Below are 19,014 nucleotides of genomic sequence, written 5' to 3'. Positions count from 1 at the left end.
TAATTATATTTTTTCGGGTACCCAGTAGTTCGGGTACTAATTGGGTTCTAAAATTTATAACCCAAACCGATCCGAACCCGATAGTACCTAAACCGAACCGAACCTATATATCTAAAAATACCCAATAGATTCTATTTTTCTAAACCCGTTTACCCGAACCCGAATGGGTAATACCCGAACCCAAACGGGTTACCCGAATGCCCAATTGTAAACCTAAATAATCGGAAACTTGATTATTTAGGTTTACAATTGAGTTGTTAAAAAAAAAAATTCCACTGAAAATCAATGGATCTACACTGAAGGCGAGTTCTGAAAAGTGGAACTCCTAGTATTGATGTGAAAGACAAGATGATGATGATTAGAAGTAAACCTCTTTAATCATAAAATGAATTTATATAGTTGAAGATAGTATACACACATACACACATACATAGTACACACAAAACCACATCTTTACTTAAGACAAATGCATCATCAACCACACTTTTGTTTATACAGTAATAAATACATCAACCACACTTTTAAGACGCGCACACAAGATAGCATCATCATCTTCCAAACAGATCATATATGATATGATCAAAGAGGAGGACATTTATCGCTAAAGAAACGACCAAGAACCTTGTCTTCAAGAACTGTTAAAGCCTCCGAAGATTTTATGCATAAAGGTGTCTTGTATTGTGATATCGAAGAACCTTTTGAAACGAAAAAGTCCATGAGGGAATCGAACGTTCCTTGTTCCACCACTCTTATCTCTAGAGCTCCGATTGATCCATCTTTACTCCTAAATGTTTTATAAAGAGGACTTAATGATTCCTCCATCACACAACAACATTTCACCAATACTTTGTTATCAAGTTCAACACCATCGATGTTTTTGTTGTTGAGTTCCCAGTAAAAAACATAGTGACCTGGATTCGTAGAAATATCTTCATAGCATGTGTTACCCATCAATATCAAATTCGAAGATTCAAGAACGAGTGTCGCATGATACAACGCCTTTAAAATATGCTCCTCAATTGTTATCTCAGTCTGAATGCTAAGAACCGTTTCTTTTCTACGTATGAATCGAAATTGAGGTGTGCTATTATAGAACCCAGTCACCTGTAAAATATCTCCAATGTTATACCTGTGTAAACCTAGCAAAATAAAAAGTAACAAAATTAACTCTCATGACTTGAGTCTAGATTTATTATATTTTTTTCTTTTATTAAGAGTAAAAACACATTTAAATAACTTACCAAAATAATTTGTGACTAGTAGCTCATAGTAGCAACCAAGCTTAACGTTCACCAGATCAACAATGTCATCCTTGTTTTCCTCGTCAATCTGTTTGAACTCAAAATAAGACATATTGGGTAGACATGTGTATGAGACATCTTCTAGTTTGGATGACGGGTCAACGTTGATCCCAAATATACTTTCCGATGACGCATAGAGCACAGAATATATGGGAAGTTTGTTGGAGTAAAAATCCAATGTAGGGATGTACTGAGTCATCGATCCTGTAACAACGCAATCGATAAATTTGACTTTGGGCCAAAGCCGTCGGATTATTCCTTGCCATGATTTTTTGTTGCATTCGTACTCAATAAAATTTGCTAATTCAGGATTAGGCCCTCCAAGGATGATAGTCACAGAGTCCCTGCATTTTTGGTCTGTAATCCACTCGCTAACATGACCATATCGTGTATTACTACACAGCTCTCTCCAGTGAGTTTCAAGAAAATTGATGGCACGTACCAAGATAGAAACAAAGTAAGCACTCATACTTGTTATTTCGTTTCTCTGGACGAGTCCACAGAGAAGATGACAATACATACTCTGTATGTTGTCTGGGCATAATGTGACATCAATGGGGCTTGAATACAGCTCTGATGGTTGGTTCTTGAAATAATCGCTCTGTAAAAAACTCGAAACACCCCCAGAAACTGGCAGACCAGAAGGAGTTTTGGATAATGGTCTAGTGAAACCAAACATCATCTCCTTTTCTCGCTTGGCCCCATCCATATACCTACAAATCATAATCAAGGATGACAATAAATGGTGATGGAGTTGTTACATATGTAAAATATTATATGGGAATAATGAGATGGACATCATCTAGTGGCAGTGTTTGGCGGGTGAACATTTTCTTTTTGTGAATGTCTTTTTTTTTTTTTTAGGTCAAAACCTTTTGTGAGTGTCTAAGCCATAAATATGAATATGTATACCTCTAGAGAGTGTTATTCTACAATTCTTCACATATAAGAAAAATGTAAAAGTGTAGGGTTATATATAATTGATAGTTTGTTTGTAAAATTTTTGTTGGAAAGTCACAAATGACACTTTTTCTTAAACCTTAAAATTTATATATAATTGATAGTTTGTTTCTATCTCTCTGGAGTATACAGTATTATTTTGTAAGTCTCTAAGCCAGAGAGATATAATCACACCAACTATAAAGTCGGTTTTAGCTAGTCGTGTAAACGTCTTTGGTAGCAATAAAACTCTCATTCCCAAAGTCTCGAAATATTTATGATTTCGACGTACAGTTTAGCCAATTACTATAATTTATGGTTTGTTTAATTAAGGATTGTTCGCGACGTCCAAAAGGATAAAAGAAAAAATATTGAAAATTACTTACTTGGATACAAAGGGGGACGAAAGAGCTTTGTATAGCAATAGGTTCTCAAAGAAGATATTGTTCATAGGAAATATCTTATGTTTTCCTCCTGATGTTCCGGAACTACATGATCCACAACCATTAGAGGAAAAATGTATAATAGCTTCATCGCCACGTAATCAAAAATAGACATTTACCTTAGGAAAAATCCAGTGATGGAGTTGCCTGTAATGACATTTGAAGGTTCTCCGTTGGCAACACGTTCGATATAAGGGCTAACATCTTCATAGGTAATTACTGGCACGTTCTTTTTAAAATGCTCTTTATCAGAACTTCCATGGAGGTAACGTTGGAGATATTCAGTGTTGGCGTTAAGTGTGAGTATCTGCTTCAATACATCGTCTTGTATTTGCTTCGCGTTCGATGTTAATGCCTCTAGATCCATGCAATCAAAACTTGGACTCATATTTGGTATAATCTCTCTGCTCGCCTGAAAATTAAAAGGTTTATTTATTTATATGATTTGTTTAGTAGGTTAATCATATAAGTGACACCTTTTTCTTTCGACTCTCTGGACTCTAAAAGAGGTAGACGAAAGCTAACAAAACCAAAGACACTAAATTTTGGTTGAGAACTGAGAGAGATAAATAAGCGTTGAAGTGAAATAATGGATTATATTGCTATAAAGGAGAGGAGGCGGTGGGACGACATAAAGAATGGTGCATGTCCGAAAAATGGATGGTTTTGCTGACATAATGGACGCATGTCCGTCCGTGAGACAACACATCTCTCTCACTTGACACATCACTCACTTGGACAAAATGTCCAGATTAGCTAGCTTTGACTCTCCCTGATGGCAATGCAACCTATAGAATTGAACACATGCATGACTAGCTTAACTTGCTTGTTTTTTACGCCTAATTTGATATAGAATTCAACAACTTAATATGTCTTTAACTAAATCCGTGAGACAACACATATCTCTCTCACTTGACACATCACTCACTTGGACAAAATGTCCAGATTAGTTAGCTTTGACTCTCCCTGATGGCAATGCAACCTATAGAATTGAACACATACATGACTAGCTTAACTTGCTTGTTTTTTACGCCTAATTTGATATAGAATTCAACAACTTAATATGTTTTTTATATGACAATCCGTCCCGCGGATCCCACTAGCCTCATTACTAGTTGCCTCTATAGACTAGTTCTGCAGGGCATCGATTATAACTCATTACTGTGGATATCCAAATCCAGCAGTAGGTTATTGGTGCATCAGGCGTTCCTCAAACCCTGGTTCTTCACCCTTTAACAATCTTCCCACAGGACAAACTGTCATCAATTGAGCTGTAGGTCAACTGGTGATAACTTGTCCTGTGAGAAAGTTGTTAAAAGGTGAGATACCAGGGTTCGAGGAACGTCTGATGTACCAATAACCTACTGGTGGATTTGGATATCCACAATAATGGGTTAGGATCGATACCATGCAGGGTCAGCCTATAGAACAACTAGCAGTGAGGCTAGTGGAGTCCACGGACGGGTTGTCACTCTTTCTCTCAATTGAAATTTAGCTGAGTATATATTAACATTATTATTGATGTCGGCAAGTAACGTTATTGACTCTCTTTTTATCTTTGTTTCATTTTTTTTTTTTGAATCATAATACATAAATTAGTTGATAAAAATCTTATCTTATTATTCATATATAAGTTCTGATTCAAATTAAAAAAAAAACGAAAATATATTACTAATATAAAACAAAAAAAAATCATTATTTTATTATTTTGATAACACTATTAATGATAAAGTATTAGGCATGTCAAATTGATTCCACTATGAAGTCTATGATTAGAAAAAAAGTATCCCCGACAGTAAAATTGTAGTTGGTACGTATAAAACCATGCATAGATATTCCACGTATTTGCAAAAAATATATATACTTCCTCACGTATTTTTATAAATAATGTTTTTATTATTCAGAAAAGGTTTATAAAAAATGTTGATTTCTTAATCAGTGTATATAGAAACCTTATACATCAAACTATAAAAATACGGAGAGAGTATTAATCAACCAGTGGTGATATAGAAGATAATATGCGCAAGTCCAAAATTACAGTTTTACACACTTGTTGTTGTCTAAATCAGAAGAAAACTAGAATACGACAGTGCTACGGATTGAAATTCTATTATTTATTTTGTAATTTTTATTCAAAATATCATATATGTGATTATTTTATTTGTTTTAAAAGTATTTTTTGGATGGAACACTATACCATAAAATCATATGCTGAATATGACTTATAAAAATAACATCTATTTTGTAAGATATATTTTATTAGATCTAAAATTTTACTCGCGGTAGAGTGGGAGTTAAACTGTGTGATAAAAAAAAATCATTAGTTAATTTTATTTAATTTGTTTAGTTTTTAAAATTATATATTGTATTTAGATTGTTAATTTTATTACTTAACCCATAATATATCGTATATTAATTTTAGGACTAAATATGTAATGTATGTTTGTTAAAATCATCTTAACCGAGAAATCCTAGCAAACAACATTATTCCAAACTTTAATTGAATCCGAGAAATCATATTTCTTGAAATTTCAATCTGTGCTCTAGAAAAAAATCATATTTTTTAGAATTCTTTCAAAATATTATAGTGACATATTATTGACCCGTGCTATAACAAATCAAATTAGAGTGTTTATAATTTTTAACTTTTTGATCTATCATGTATTTATAATATTCTTAAAAATATCAAATTAAACTATTTTAAAATATTTCAAATTAAATTATTTTAAAAGTTTATTATAGTATATAAAATTATACAATTCAACAAAAGAAATACATGAAATTGAATTTAAATATTCAAATTTTGATTCATTATTCAATCAAACTTTTAGTTGAATATATATTTTTTAAAAGAATAATATTATGAATGATTGAATATTTTATATATTGAACAATTTTTTTTTTGTATGAAAATGGTGTATTTCGGTGAATGGAGATGTCAATGATTTATAATAAAAGGTTGGAAGGGTGTTATATAAGATATTATTTTGTTTGCTTAATCGGAAATCACGCTTAAGCGTGATTAATTTCCGAGATTTTATTATATTTGTTTTCTTTAATTGTCTAACCATATATATGGGCTAACAGTATATGGTTGTTAAAGATTTTATTTCTTTTAAGTTGTATTATTTTTTGGGATATTCTTTTAAGTGTATCTTAATAAGGAAGCCAACCCATATAACATATTTTGTAACCAACTAATGAATCAAATAATAACTATAACTATATAACATATAACTATTATGTAGTTTACCAACAAGAAGTTGTTAAATAGGGGATTGTCTTAGTAAATTATCCCTCAATCCTTTCTGACTATTTTTTCTTTCAGATTCATATAGAACAGAGAACCTAAGCTTTGATACATGGAGGCTGAGACCAACTCAGGTATTTAGAACTGAGATCTGGTGGAATCGAGATACAATATAAACATTTTTTAAAGATGAAGCGATGCATAAATTGATCAATATATAGGAACAGACAAAAAAAAAAAAAAAAAAAAAAAAGTTTAACTAAAAAACGTTTTCATTTGAAATTATTAAAGTTTGTTGAAATAGAAATAAAACAAATGGTACACGTGTTTGTGAAATGTTTGGGAAACAGCTTCGTTTACAAAACATCAACATTTATTTAGATGGTATCAAGAGCTTGAAGAACGTCAGCCTTGATGTCATCAAAGTCTTCAATACCAAAACTGAAACGAACTAAGTTGTCGTTGAGTTCATAGTTGAGCCTTTCTTCTCGCGGTACATCCCTAAATCAAACCCCCGAAACATTTGTGTGTGTAACAAGAAATAAAAAATTAAACTACCAATGTTTTAGTGGGAAGTTATATACCAGTTCCTTGTGGCAGGTTGGTCCACGAAGCTCTCGCATCCACCAAAAGATGTTGCAATGTAAGGGATCTTCAGAGAATCAATGAACTTGATTGTCTTCTTCAAATCTCCAGCAACCTATTTGCAGATATAAAGGAAAAGAAAAAGAAAAACACATTTTAAGATTGAGAAGATTTCATTAAAGGTAAATGAATAGGATTAATTTTGACCTCGAAAGTGACCAAACCACCAAAACCAGTCATTTGTCGCTTGGCTATGAGATGTTCGGGATGACTCGGAAGGCCCGGGTAGTAAACGCGACTTACCTAACACGATTACAGTGAATCCATTTTTTGATGAGATATGATGGTCCACTTGACAAGGCTAAGAAAATGGAAGACAAAGTATGGAGCAAAGGTTATGATGTTTTATGGTTCAATTTTATATGTGTGTTAAGTTCCACAGTATGGTTCATATAATTGTGTGTGTTTATGTGTAAATAGTGGAGTCTTGATCGTCTGCAAAGACACCTCAAAATCGATTCAGTAACATCTTATAGTACAAGTTTCCTCTTTTAATTTGTTTGATCATTTCTCAACTTGCTAGGCAAGAAACCTCATTCCAAATTTCTTTTCTTTCTTGCACAAGAATTAAGAAGTGTATATGAGTGCTTAATCATAGTATATATATTAGTTTCTTTTATCATTTTCACATACCCTATATTAATAATGGGTGCAACCAAAAGAAAAATAGTACCTTGGGATGTGCTTCTAACACTTGGGCCATCCTCAAAGCATTTGAATTATGTTGTTTTACACGAAGATGCATCGTCTTCATGCTTCGGATGAGTAAATATGCGGCATTCTGTTTCTCGCAAAGACACAGTTATCCAAAGGTTAGAATATTGATGAATAGGGATGATACGGCGGACCTACTAAGGAGGAAGGTGGGTCACCTGACCTGGGTAAACTAACTAAATAATTTGTTTTTACATGTAATTACATAAAATTTCAATAGCACAGATGGTAAGTTCTGCACTGTTGACCTCCCCAAACCTGAGTTCGAACCACGAATATGACAAATTAATATTTTTTCTCTGTATTTGACCTCCCTAAATTTTTATCTTTGGTCCGCCAAACTGACACAAATTGAAATTTCAACCGATGTATGAAGTGGTAGCATTAAAGGGGAATCAAGCATTTTTACAGGATTAAGCGTGCCTCCCAAAAGTTGATGCAAAATGCGAATCTTAGAAATCAACTTCGTTGAGCCAGATATGCATCCAGCAAGAACCTGGGAAGACACACGGAACAAATAATCAATTTTTGGTAACCAGTTCTCTAAGCACTAATAAGGTTCTGCGTGCTAAGTTACACACATCATTGTGTCCTCCAATGTACTTAGTACCAGACTGGAGAATAAGATCAGCACCAAGGGCAAGTGCCTTTTGATTCAAAGGTGTTGCAATGGTACCGTCTATACAAACAAGAGTTCCTCTTTTGTGACAGATTTCTGACACTAACTTAATGTCCACACATCGAAGAAATGGGTTTGTTGGGGACTCAGTAAAGAACATAGAAACCTGTAGAACAAACCACAATTCATATAATGCTTTTCAACTTTTAAAGTATGCTAGGAGAACTCATTGTAAGTTATAATACATTATGGTCATTCACTACAGCTTCGAGCCTTGCGGTATCATCAGAGTCAATCATAGTCACCTGGATGACATATATAAACACACACATAACAAAAAGGTGATCAATGAGTCGAAACAAAACAAAATTGAAGTGAGGAAACAGGGTTTTTATTTCTTACGGTGATTCCCAATTTGGGAAGAAAATTCTCCATGATCATCCTTGTCTCCTTGTAACAATCTTTAGTTGTCACAATATGACCATTCGTAGGAACCAATGCCAAAAGCATAACACTAATTGCACACATTCCAGATGCCACGACCAAAGTTGATTCAGCACCTTCAAGTGCACTAATCAAGAGAGCATAAAATGGACAACTAAGAACAAAAATCAATTGTGAGACACTAATCAAAGACATCAAGAGAGTGCGAGACCTAATCTTTTCTTCAAGTACCATAGTTGTTGGGCTTCCATAACGAGTATACTCATGACATACAATCCGTTGCTCCTGCAAAATTGAAAATAAATTTATTGTTGTAAAAATAGTCGATTAACTTAGTCAAAGCAACACACTATTTAAAGTTTTTTTCCCCCGATATATATTCAACCCTAGATAGAAGCATATACGGACCTTGAAGTCGACTAGGTCGGAAGTGTTCTTGAAGAAGTAGGTCGTTGTGTTTACTACAGGGGTCGTGATCGAAGTTGTGTTTATTTCACGACATAATCTTTCACCTGATTATAAAACCCACAACAAAATCCATTATTTTCGATTCTCCGCTTACGAAAATCCCATTCTTTTCACAATGAATGAATAAGGTTGGATACAATATGTCTTAAAACGCTTTAGGCGCTTGCTAGCCGGTGAACGTTGTTTAGATACATTTTTCTTACATCCATTTTCAGTCGATCGATAGAAATATTATATTGTACATGCGCTCTAAGGACAGGTGCTAAAAACCTAAAGCATATACTACATGATTATTTGTGGCACAGTGGCAGTGGGTGCATGCATGCATTCTCGCGGCTCCCTTAAAAGAAAATTGTACATTTTAATATATAAAAAGATATAATATATTTTGTCCAAACATATAACAAATTTCTAGTAATTAAGAGGTGACAAGAAAAAAAAAAAAAAAAAAAAAAAAAAAAAAAAAAAGATAACTAGCAAGAAATCAGTAAGGGTTGACAATGACCGTAGGTAACGTACCAGCATGAACAGCCAAACTCCCATCGGAGCTCAAGAATGAGGGCTTCAAATTGTTCATCTCCCCCATCGGATGAGCTAGTTCCCTCTTTCTTTCAAATACAAACCAGTTAAGATTTTATTGAATATTTTGGGTTAAACATAACAAAATTAGACTAAATTTGAAGCCTGGAATAACATCCTAGACATCATACAACACATAAAAAAGCAAAAGCCTAAAGATCACGAAAAGGAAAGAGAATTAAAAAAAACAACTCATTTACCTCTCTTTTTGATCAAATTGAAATTCACTTTCCAAACCGAAGAATATAAATGTAAGCATGCAAGGTACGGAATGTGTTAAGAGAATGCTTTGAAAAACGTTTTTAATATCCAACCAAAGCACGACCTGAAACATTATTTAAGAAGACTTACGTTTGATCTAGAAAAGCTCAGAATGTTATATTGGCCTCTATGGATTCTTAGGAGGATGAAGAAACTAACCAAGACCAAGAAAAAATACTCACTTTGGTTAAGAATTGAGAGATATCTTTAGCTTTTATGGTTCAATCTTAATTGTTTTTACGTGATACATGGAAGGGCAAGCACGGAATCTTGACATCTTTAGATTTGGCAATGGCACGGGGAGAAATTCAGTTCATCATTCACAAGAAAACACTGAGACTGAGACTTGAGTTTTGTTCATGAGACACATGTCCACCCAGAATACAACACAACTGATCTCTCTCACTTGATACATCACTAACTTTGACAGAGCGTCCATACAGCTTTAATGACTCTCCCTTATGGCCATGCAACCTATAGGGTTTGATCACATGACTAGCTTAACTCTTAATATTGATTAATTATATGCCTTATTCGATTTACAGTTCAATAACCTTAGAAATTTACTAAACCAGATGCAATCATTATCACAAAACTTTTAAATTCAATTAAGCCTACTCACCAATAAATGTCATGAATAAATGAGATGAATGCACTTATAAAATCCATAATGTGAATCGAAACCTCTGGAAAATAAGAGAAAGTCTAGTCTTAACCCCAACGTTACTTGAATCATTAAACTCAAACTCTGGAATATTATTACTTGGGAATTTCTACATTTCTTTGTCCTTATATCGTCTCAGATTTTCGGGTAGATTCTCGCTCTAATGTGTGTGCACGTATGAGACATGTTTGGGTCGTTTAATGCTGATCAGACCTGCTGTATTGACCAGAACTTGACTAGATACATATATGTTATGTGAATTGACTTGACCTTGTCGATTGATGATTAAGTCTATTAAATTGTTATATATCATTATATCATGTGTGCTTAAGGTTGAATGAGATGGAGATTGAATCTTGCTTGTGTAACAGATGAAATGTGGACATGTGATGGGCTCAGTGCCACTAGACGTCGGCTTGTACACTTGAGTACGTATCGATACAAATGAGTAATTGAATGCGATCCTGATGGATGTAATGAGATGGATGCATTTGTGTTCTTATAATCTTTTGCAAACATTTGTGTACATAAGAAAGATGCCCAAGTCTAACAACGATGAATAAATCTCAGATGCCTTGCCCGTCATATGCCTTCCACCTTTCTATTACCACCTTGTACTCATCATCCCTTCTCCTCACCTAAAACCATAAGTTATAGAAGTCGAATCAGTATCTGTTGAGCTCAGTGATCAAATCATTGTTGTCGTATAATTCTCAACTGATATATATTTTTGAGTACTACTATATACTGTACCTCAACCATGGGATTCCTTCCACGAAGCAACATATCAACGCTCTTTTCAGTCTGGACGAGAGTGAAAGATGACAAGTTTTGTTAATAGATATGATCTTTGATATTGAATGAGTGCAGGGCAAAGGCAACAACAGACTGAGTTGTGAAACAGAGGCTTACTTGATGTGCAATCCAATAATCCCGTTCTCTCATCTCTATCAAGAAATAAAAAGTCGGTGGAGCTTTCCTCTCGAGAATACTCTTCTGACTCCTTCTCGCCCTCGCTTCTTCATCTCCAAGAGTGACAGTCTCAATGCCTCCAATCTAGAACCAACAAAAGAGCAGGAAAACAACATGAAAAAATCTTTGTGAAAACTAGAAGCAAGCGATAACACAACATTCAGACAAGCAGTGAAAAAAAAAAAATTACCAAATCTGAAAGTGTAGGATTCTTTATTATGTTCTGGAGCTGCTCTCCGTGAGCAGTGCCAATTAGCATCACTCCCCTTTCAGCAATGGAACGACAGGCAAGTGCTTCAGCTTCTGTGCCGATCTCATCAACAATGATCACTTGAGGCATATGATTCTCTACTGCCTCAATCATAACTTTATGCTGCAAAGATGGCTTCGGTACTTGCATCCTACGAGAACCTCCAATAGCTGAGTGTGGAATATCTCCATCTCCTCCTATTTCATTGCTGGTATCAATTATCACCTAAAAAAACGCAAATTACGCATACTTAACAACTTAAAAACGCAGAACCTTCATGCTAAGAAAACCTCAAGGATAAGCAATACCCACCACTCGCTTCTGGAATTCATCAGACAAGACACGAGCAATCTCTCGCAATACAGTGGTCTTACCAACACCAGGCCTGTAGTTTAATTCGATAATCAAATCATCACCAGGGAAACAAAATGAAGCATAAGAGAGTAGTGTGTAAAACAAGTACCGTCCAACAAACAAGATACTTTTGCCATAGTGAAGGAGATCATAGAGCATATCAATGTGACCACTCACAGCTCTCCCAACCCGACAAGTTAAACCAACAATGAACCCTTTCCTATTACGAATAGCTGATATCCTGTGCAATGTACCCTCTATTCCAGCTCTATTGTCAGCACCAAATTCACCTACCAGCTCTTGAGCATCCTCTAGCTCTTCCATGGATACCTAAGCTAGTGTTTCCATACATACAAAGTATCCAAAATTCAGAAGACACCAACATAACTCCTATTCCCACTAAAAACACAACAACATCATTCATCCCTAATTAGCTTTACCTCGATGTTCCTAAGATACTGGCCTCCAGGTTCACCGAGATAACGTGCTTCAGGTGGTCTTCCCAAATCCATAATCACCTAACCAAGATTTTCAAAAACTCTCATTCCATTTTTGTTAAGCTTTTCAAAATTGTTCTTCACGAAGAGTTGAAACAATAACCTCAACAAGCTGATTTCTTCGAGAATCGTTGAGGAGAAGATGACGGAGATCTCGTGGAAGGATCTACAAAGACGCAAGTGTTGTTCAGATCAAACTGTAAGAACAAAGACGAAACAGAGACTGGTTTTTATAGTAAATTAGACCTTGAGAAATGCGCCGAGATTGTCGTCGACGATCATAGCGGAGGAATCTGGAAGAGCGAGGGATGAGACGGTGGAGGAAACAGGAAAACGCCGGCGAATTGGAGGGAAAAAGCGACATGCTCCGCCTCCCCAAGAGACGCACACTCCGGCCATCTTTTTTCACTGCTCCACCGAGCGGATAAGGAAGATTCCTCAAAACCACCACCAAACTATTAAACGTATGGGCCTTTAGGTCTTTGGGCCTTTAATACTCTCATATTATTGTCTAGGTTTTTAATATCCTTTTAGCCTTCGGCGTTCTGATTATAGTTCGGATCGGATCAGATTTTTTGGATTTTGAATTTTTTGGATTTATTATTCTAAAATTCGTTTAGATATTTTTAAATTTCGGGTTTGGATTCGGTTATCCAAAGTACTCAAAAATTCAAATTTTTTGTGTCCAAATCTATTCAAACTACTTGAAATGAACCAAAATATCTAAAAAATACGTTTATTTTTTACCTAAATATACTCAAAAATAGTTGTAATACCTGAAAATATTTAGAATATCCAAAAATTTAAACTTTTAGATACCAAAGTTATTACAACTTGTAAGTATTACTCAGATATTATTACTATGTATTTATATTTTGGGCATGTTCGGATATCCATTCGGATATCCATTCGGATTTCAATTCGGATTCGGATTTTCGGATCCTTAAATTTAGAATTCGTTCGGATATTTCTAAATTTTCGGTTCGGATTCGGATATTATGCCCAGACCTACTTTAGAACTTAAACAAAATCATCCCTCCACTAGAAAACTCTAAAGAAGGTTGCTCAATTATTTAAATAATAATTTTTTAATTTTTGTTTATGAATTATAAAATTTTAATAATCTAAAATGAGAAAACAATTATTTATATTACATAAAATAGAAAACAATAATTTTTTACAAAATTCGGAATACTAAACATATTTTACAAAATTCAGAATAAGATTTATTGTTGGGTTGCACCAAATTTTTGTCAGATATGCTCAATCAAATCTTTTTTCAAATGATCATGCATTTGTATATCATGAACGTCATTTCGAACGCCCCGTCATATTAGTTAGATTTGTTGGCCTATCTATAGAAAACGATAAATCGACATGAGAAGTTCCGCTTCCTTCTCCGTGATAGAACTCTGATGGATCGTAGAAATTGTAGTCATGTCGATCGTCTTCCACTATCATGTTATGCAATATGATACATGTTCTCATTATTTTCCTTATTTTTCCTTTATCCCAAAAAAATGTGGGATTCTTCACGATGGTAAATCGAGCTTGCAAGACTCCAAATGTACGCTCTACATCTTTCCAGCATGCTTCTTGACACTGATCAAAGATTTTTGCTTTTTGGCCATGTGGAAGTGTAATGGATTGGATGAAAGTTGCCCATTTGGGATAGATATTGTCAGTGAGGTAGTACGTCATTTTATATTGATGTCCATTGACAACGTATTTAACTCTCGAAGCTTGGCCCTCTAGGATATCATCAAACACCGATGAGCGGTCCAAAACATTGATATCATTTAACGTACCTGGTGGTCAAAAAATGTGTGCCAAATCCATAAATCTTGCGATGCCACAGCCTCTAGGACGATTGTCGGTTTTCCATATCCACATGAATATCGTCCTTTCCATGCAGTGGGATAATTCTTCCACTCCCAATGCATACAATCTATGCTCCCTACCATTCGGGGGAAATCGCGATGTTCTCCAATATTCAGTAATCGTTGGAGGTCTTCCGTTGTAGGTCTTCTGAGATACTCGTATCCAAAAAGATTTATAACTCTGTCTACAAATTGTTCAAGGCATTTGTGGGCGGTTGTTTCAGCCAGTCGTAAATATTCATCCACCGTATCTGCCAAATATTTGTAAGCCATCATACGGATAGATGTCGTCTTTATCTGAAGTATGGGACTCCATTCTCAATAGTACTAACAATGCGTTTGAACAATGGTTTGTTCATTCTAAAGCGACGGAGGAACATCGCTTGAGTGTAAGTCGGATTCTCACTAAAATAATCATTCCATAACCGAGTGTGACCTTCTTCGCGGTCTCTATTAATGTGCACTCTTCGGAATATTGAAGTTGGTGGTACTTCCTCTTTAGTGTAGTTGTATTGAATCTCCTCCATTATACTATCAACTTCCTCCTCTACCATTTCATCAACTTGATCAGAACTCCAATTAGACATTATTTGACCGTTTGGGTTTGTTTTGAGGCCTATGGAGTTTGGTTTATTTTGTATTGGAAATGGTTTTTTGTTGTAAGGTTTATGGAAATTTGTTTATGTAATGGAAATGGGTTTGTCTTCTAAGGATTAGGGAGATTTGTATTTGTTGTAAGGTTTTTTGGTATTAAATATTTAACAAGAAGAAATGATGATAAGATAAAAGAGATGAAAAGAATCGGATGAGAAGCAAATGAAGTTGTACACAACATTGATCAATATATAGACCTTACAAAAGACACACAACCAAACAAAACCCATTCACGGGTTACAATACATAAACATCACAACTCGAAACCCATTCACGGGTTGGACAAGCCGTGATAGTCCTTACAACAAGCAAAAGCCGACCACACTTAACCTCGATACAGAAAAAAAGAGAGACCCGTAAATGACACTAAAAAACAACACCCATTCACGGGTTAAAACACAACACATCTTTGATAACAAGACAACTTCCATTCGCTTGACAACCAACATGTTTCCCTTCACATGACAACGAGACAGCTTCATATGTCGTCCCAAAACCTGCAACAAAAGAAGAAGACAACTAGAGCTAAACACAAAAAAAAACTTTTGAACACAACAAGAGTTAAACAAGAGTTAAACACCAAACATGACAAACAAGAGACAGAATATTCAAAACATGACAAAGACAATAAGAGTTAAGCATAACAAATGAATAGAATCGAAACCTAAATGTTTGTCAACATTTGATCAACGATTTTGTCTTTTAAGTAGTACTTCAACGGGTGTTAGTTCACCCTTGTTACGCAGACTGTCTAGCAATCTCATTTTGGTGTGCCTCTCTTTAGTCGCTTGTTCTTGATCCTTCATTGCTATGATCCTATCTAACTTACCGATAGAACCATCCTCCACATCACTACTAAATTCCGGTTTCTTTCCTTTTTTCTTGGAAGCTTTAACCGCCGGAGGCCTCATCTCAGCTCCATCATTGCTCGAAGTAGCTGAGTATGCTCCTTCAGAAGCAAACTTAGTCTGTTTATGGCTACATTCTTCTGGGATCCATTTCTGATCATGCTTTAGTTCCCTCAGCAATGACCTAGCATAAATGGCTTCTTCATGTCGTTCTTGTAAACCTCATATGCCATGCTCATCACATTATCTTCCGATCCTCCACTCTTCCTTCTTGCACTCGCTTTTGCGTAACACCCAACAAACTTGTTGACTTGGTGGTTTATCTTGTTCCACCTAGCCTTACATTGTGAAGGCCCTCTTGCGTTTGAACCGGATGCTCCATCATTTGCTTTGTAATAGTCTGTTACCCTCTTCCAGAAACTATCTATCTGCTGCTCATTACTTACAACTGGATCTTTGCTTATGTTTAACCAAGCGCTTATGAGATTGACATCTTCCTCTGCACTCCACCGCTTCCTACTTCTTCTGCCTGCGTCTTCTTCATTCTCATCTACTATAACCTCGATACAGTCTTCAGATTCAGATGTCGGGCTAAAGTTAAGAGGCTGAGAAGAGAATTCAGGGCTAAAGTGTACAGGCTGAGAAGAAAATGTAAAGCAAAACAGGACAGGCTGAGAGGATTGTGCGGAATTTGGAGGAATAGGATTATCATAACCGTTGGAGTTTTTTTGAGAATTCAAAAGATCAACAAATTTTTGCTGTGAAAAACGATAAGGGTTTCTAGGATCCATTGCTTGTTTTAGTGAAAGCCGATGTTTAACGAAAAGGGTTTGTAGATGATCGATAATGGTTAAGGTTAGTGTAATACCCCTTATTTTGACCTAGTATACGGATGGAGGACCGCGAACGTGGACGTGCGACCGACTCGGAAAAATTTTCGAAAATAAAAATCCGTTGGAGCCATCAGTGAACCAAACCTTATCCGAAGGATTGATCGAAGAAAAATGGTTGAATTGATTTTTATATCAAACCATGAACAAGTTAAAGATTTCTTTCGGCTACCGTCAAGTATCGAGAAGGGAAGGACCGACTATCAGTGGCATTGGGCAGTAAGGCTATTGGAAGATTATATGCATTCGGTCAAAGGACATGATCGAGTGTTTACTAAAGGTTATTGAGTTGGCTATCAAGGGTTAAACAATTTGTTCGATAGAAAGATCAATTGTACCGAGAAAACTAGTTTTACCGAGAAGGAGCTGTTATGGCCGAGACAAGCGAGCGATGATCGAACGAATTTGGATACACAGACAACAAGGTTAGTAAGTGGTTAAGGACAAGCCACATTACATGAGTTTAGCTGTAAAAATCGGTCGAAGAACTCTCGGTTCAGTTTTGGCCACGAAGCTGCTTTGTCGTAGAGGTGCTTGTGGTGTAAGTAGGTGTGTCACCACCTGGGAGTGTGCTGACCACGAGGTGCCACACTTTTGGATGGGAATGGCGTGTGTTGAGTGTAAGTTGGCACAAGCTTGGGTTTGGATAAGAATGGAAGTGGATAAGGATAAGCTTTTGGATAATGCTTATCCGCCACCTCTCGCTTACCTTAGCTTGGAGGCTAAGACTCCTCTCCCTATATATAAGCCACGAAATCCTAGCTTTAGTTCATTAGCTTCCACCAAAATCCGACCTTAGAATAGTTAGATAGTTAGTTATATCGCTGAGCTTGTGGAGGTGAATCGGGTAGAAGTTGGTTGAGTCGAGAGTCGTGGTCGGGTTTCCGGTAAGTAAGTCCTGCCCTTAGTCTCTTATTCTTTTTGGAATATTTTTCTAAGTTTTTGGTTCGGTCCGAAGCTTAGATCCATCCTTGGAAAAAACTAGTCGGATCGAGATCAATGGGCGGGCAAGGGTAGAAAGTCGTTTTCTCGGCGTTAAGGCCAAGGTGAGTACCAAAGCATGTGTAGTAGCACATGATTAGGATTTTATTTGATGTATGAGTTTAGGATTGAGGTTGTATGTTAATACTTGTGCATGATAGTTAGATCTACGTCTTTGTGTGAGATCTATTTGTTTGGTTGGTTTAGATCTAGCATCCTTGCTTGATCTATTTTCATTTTGTGAATTTTGTTTGAGGTTTAGGAACTATACTTGGTATAGTTTCGAGATCTGTTTGTTGTTGTGAAGTTGCTTAGGCAATTTTATGAGGTTAGGCTATCGCTGGTATAGCCGTTATGCTGCTTGGTTGTTCATGGTCAATAATCGGTAATTATTAACATGATAACCGGGCGTTGTGTGTGTTGTTTAATTGTTTCATATTGATTGTTTCATTGCTTGTTTGTTGATTGATTGATTGATTGTTATTAGTTAATCTTGTTGTTGCTTGATTAACTTGTTTATGTTAGTAGATCTGGTTGCGAGTAGTACTGACTTGATGTCAGGCTCGTAGTAAGTAGTGTGGTGCTAGTCATATGGCTAGTATATAGCGAGGTCGTGATTGTCCCAGTGGCTCAGAGCGGTTCGCTACCACCGGGCACTACTTGACGAAGTAGTAAATTTTGCTGTAAGGGAATAGGTCCCTTGTAAACGGTTTTGGGGAAGGGATGTGATCGTTCTAGCCTTTGTGGCTAAAGTTTGGAAGACATTGCCTTGTGGGAAATCAGAATCGCATTATTAGTAGTAAAGGCCTTTAGGATTGGTAGTGAGTAGTGTGATGGATGTGGTGCCATTTTGTTTGTATTAGTTAGCTTCCGCTGTGAATACTCTATATGGAGTTTGATTGCTTGTTAATCTTGATTGTGTGTTGTGTGTTTGATTGTTGTTTGGGGATTGGGTTTGGGGTTGTTGTTTGTTAGATCCCGGACTCACTGAGTAATCTTAGATTACTCAAGATTCTACCTTTTGTTTTTCAGGTAACCTTAGTTGGGAGACCTTTAGGGAAAGCACGGACGTTGGACACCGGTGTAGAGTTTGTTGCCTTTGTAAAGAAATATTTGTAAAACTAGATTTATTGTTATTGACTCGATTTGGGCCTTAGGCTCTGGGATCCCAATCCTTTGTAAGTGTTTTCAACGGTTTAAATTAATAAAAGGAGTTTTTTTATTAAAGCCTTGTGTTCCACTCGATATTAGTCTTGTTCGGACTAACACAACTTGCGGATACGGTACGGGTTGAAAAGCCTTAGGCCGTGTACGAGAGGAACGATACCCGCGGATGGACTGACTAAGGTATTAGATTCGTT

At 36.0% G+C, this 19,014-nt stretch overlaps 4 protein-coding genes across 10 annotated transcripts; all 4 read right to left on the bottom strand.

Annotated features, from left to right (window-relative positions):
• Positions 1–373: 373 nt before the first annotated feature.
• Positions 374–3,311, bottom strand: LOC104741922 (4-substituted benzoates-glutamate ligase GH3.12-like). The gene is made up of 4 exons (XM_010462854.3): positions 2,803–3,311; positions 2,627–2,728; positions 1,242–2,014; positions 374–1,139 (listed from the first exon to the last, which is right to left on the bottom strand). Exons 1-4 carry the CDS (start codon positions 3,069–3,071, stop codon positions 580–582), a joined length of 1,704 nt encoding a protein of 567 aa, XP_010461156.2. The 5' UTR covers positions 3,072–3,311; the 3' UTR covers positions 374–579.
• A 2,876-nt stretch (positions 3,312–6,187) lies between these two features.
• Positions 6,188–9,961, bottom strand: LOC104741921 (cystathionine gamma-synthase 1, chloroplastic-like). Of its 6 annotated transcripts, none has more exons than XM_010462851.3 (13): positions 9,823–9,961; positions 9,603–9,727; positions 9,343–9,431; positions 8,764–8,867; positions 8,567–8,640; positions 8,314–8,482; positions 8,157–8,216; positions 7,874–8,077; positions 7,702–7,788; positions 7,252–7,359; positions 6,726–6,821; positions 6,518–6,633; positions 6,188–6,434 (listed from the first exon to the last, which is right to left on the bottom strand). In XM_010462851.3, exons 2-13 carry the CDS (start codon positions 9,659–9,661, stop codon positions 6,311–6,313), a joined length of 1,290 nt encoding a protein of 429 aa, XP_010461153.1. In that variant the 5' UTR covers positions 9,662–9,727; positions 9,823–9,961; the 3' UTR covers positions 6,188–6,310. The 6 variants fall into 6 exon arrangements, with proteins under 6 accessions (XP_010461153.1, XP_010461152.1, XP_087340573.1 ...); XM_010462850.3 differs by having other exon boundaries at positions 9,846–9,961; XM_087484447.1 differs by having other exon boundaries at positions 9,603–9,629; positions 9,754–9,848.
• An 815-nt stretch (positions 9,962–10,776) lies between these two features.
• LOC104741920 (uncharacterized protein ycf45) lies at positions 10,777–12,968 on the bottom strand. 2 transcript variants are annotated; one of them, XM_010462849.3, is made up of 9 exons: positions 12,647–12,968; positions 12,504–12,566; positions 12,344–12,421; positions 12,013–12,233; positions 11,862–11,934; positions 11,490–11,774; positions 11,240–11,383; positions 11,081–11,131; positions 10,777–10,965 (listed from the first exon to the last, which is right to left on the bottom strand). In XM_010462849.3, the coding sequence occupies exons 1-9, from the start codon at positions 12,797–12,799 to the stop codon at positions 10,894–10,896; spliced, it is 1,140 nt and encodes a 379-aa protein (XP_010461151.1). In that variant the 5' UTR covers positions 12,800–12,968; the 3' UTR covers positions 10,777–10,893. The 2 variants fall into 2 exon arrangements, with proteins under 2 accessions (XP_010461151.1, XP_087340574.1); XM_087484448.1 differs by having other exon boundaries at positions 12,013–12,238; positions 12,647–12,892.
• Positions 12,969–13,711: 743 nt separating this feature from the next.
• Positions 13,712–14,553, bottom strand: LOC147928330 (uncharacterized). The gene is made up of 2 exons (XM_087486092.1): positions 14,209–14,553; positions 13,712–14,002 (listed from the first exon to the last, which is right to left on the bottom strand). The coding sequence occupies exons 1-2, from the start codon at positions 14,551–14,553 to the stop codon at positions 13,712–13,714; spliced, it is 636 nt and encodes a 211-aa protein (XP_087342218.1).
• Between the last annotated feature and the right edge of the window lie 4,461 nt (positions 14,554–19,014).

This window comes from Camelina sativa, chromosome 14 (genome assembly GCF_030686135.1).
Source record: "Camelina sativa cultivar CO46 ecotype springtype chromosome 14, ASM3068613v1".
Lineage (NCBI taxonomy): Eukaryota > Viridiplantae > Streptophyta > Magnoliopsida > Brassicales > Brassicaceae > Camelina > Camelina sativa.
The sequence above is the reverse complement of the archived record's forward strand: the minus strand, read 5'-3'. Positions and strand labels throughout refer to the sequence as shown.

Coding starts and splice junctions, on each gene's coding strand:
- LOC104741922 (XM_010462854.3), bottom strand. CDS start 3,071: ATGAGTCCAAGTTTTGATTGCATGGATCTAGAGGCATTAACATCGAAC. Junction 2,729..2,802: donor ATCACTGGATTTTTCCTAAG/GTAAATGTCTAT, acceptor TGGATCATGTAG/TTCCGGAACATCAGGAGGAA. Junction 2,015..2,626: donor TCGTCCCCCTTTGTATCCAA/GTAAGTAATTTT, acceptor TATGATTTGTAG/GTATATGGATGGGGCCAAGC.
- LOC104741921 (XM_019235717.2), bottom strand. CDS start 9,736: ATGTTTCAGGTCGTGCTTTGGTTGGATATTAAAAACGTTTTTCAAAGC. Junction 8,868..9,342: donor GAGTTTGGCTGTTCATGCTG/GTACGTTACCTA, acceptor TTTTATAATCAG/GTGAAAGATTATGTCGTGAA. Junction 6,435..6,517: donor CAACCTGCCACAAGGAACTG/GTATATAACTTC, acceptor GGTTTGATTTAG/GGATGTACCGCGAGAAGAAA.
- LOC104741920 (XM_010462849.3), bottom strand. CDS start 12,799: ATGGCCGGAGTGTGCGTCTCTTGGGGAGGCGGAGCATGTCGCTTTTTC. Junction 12,567..12,646: donor ATCTCGGCGCATTTCTCAAG/GTCTAATTTACT, acceptor GCGTCTTTGTAG/ATCCTTCCACGAGATCTCCG. Junction 11,775..11,861: donor ATGAATTCCAGAAGCGAGTG/GTGGGTATTGCT, acceptor GCGTTTTTTTAG/GTGATAATTGATACCAGCAA.
- LOC147928330 (XM_087486092.1), bottom strand. CDS start 14,553: ATGGCTTACAAATATTTGGCAGATACGGTGGATGAATATTTACGACTG. Junction 14,003..14,208: donor ACACATTTTTTGACCACCAG/GTACGTTAAATG, acceptor ATCTTTGATCAG/TGTCAAGAAGCATGCTGGAA.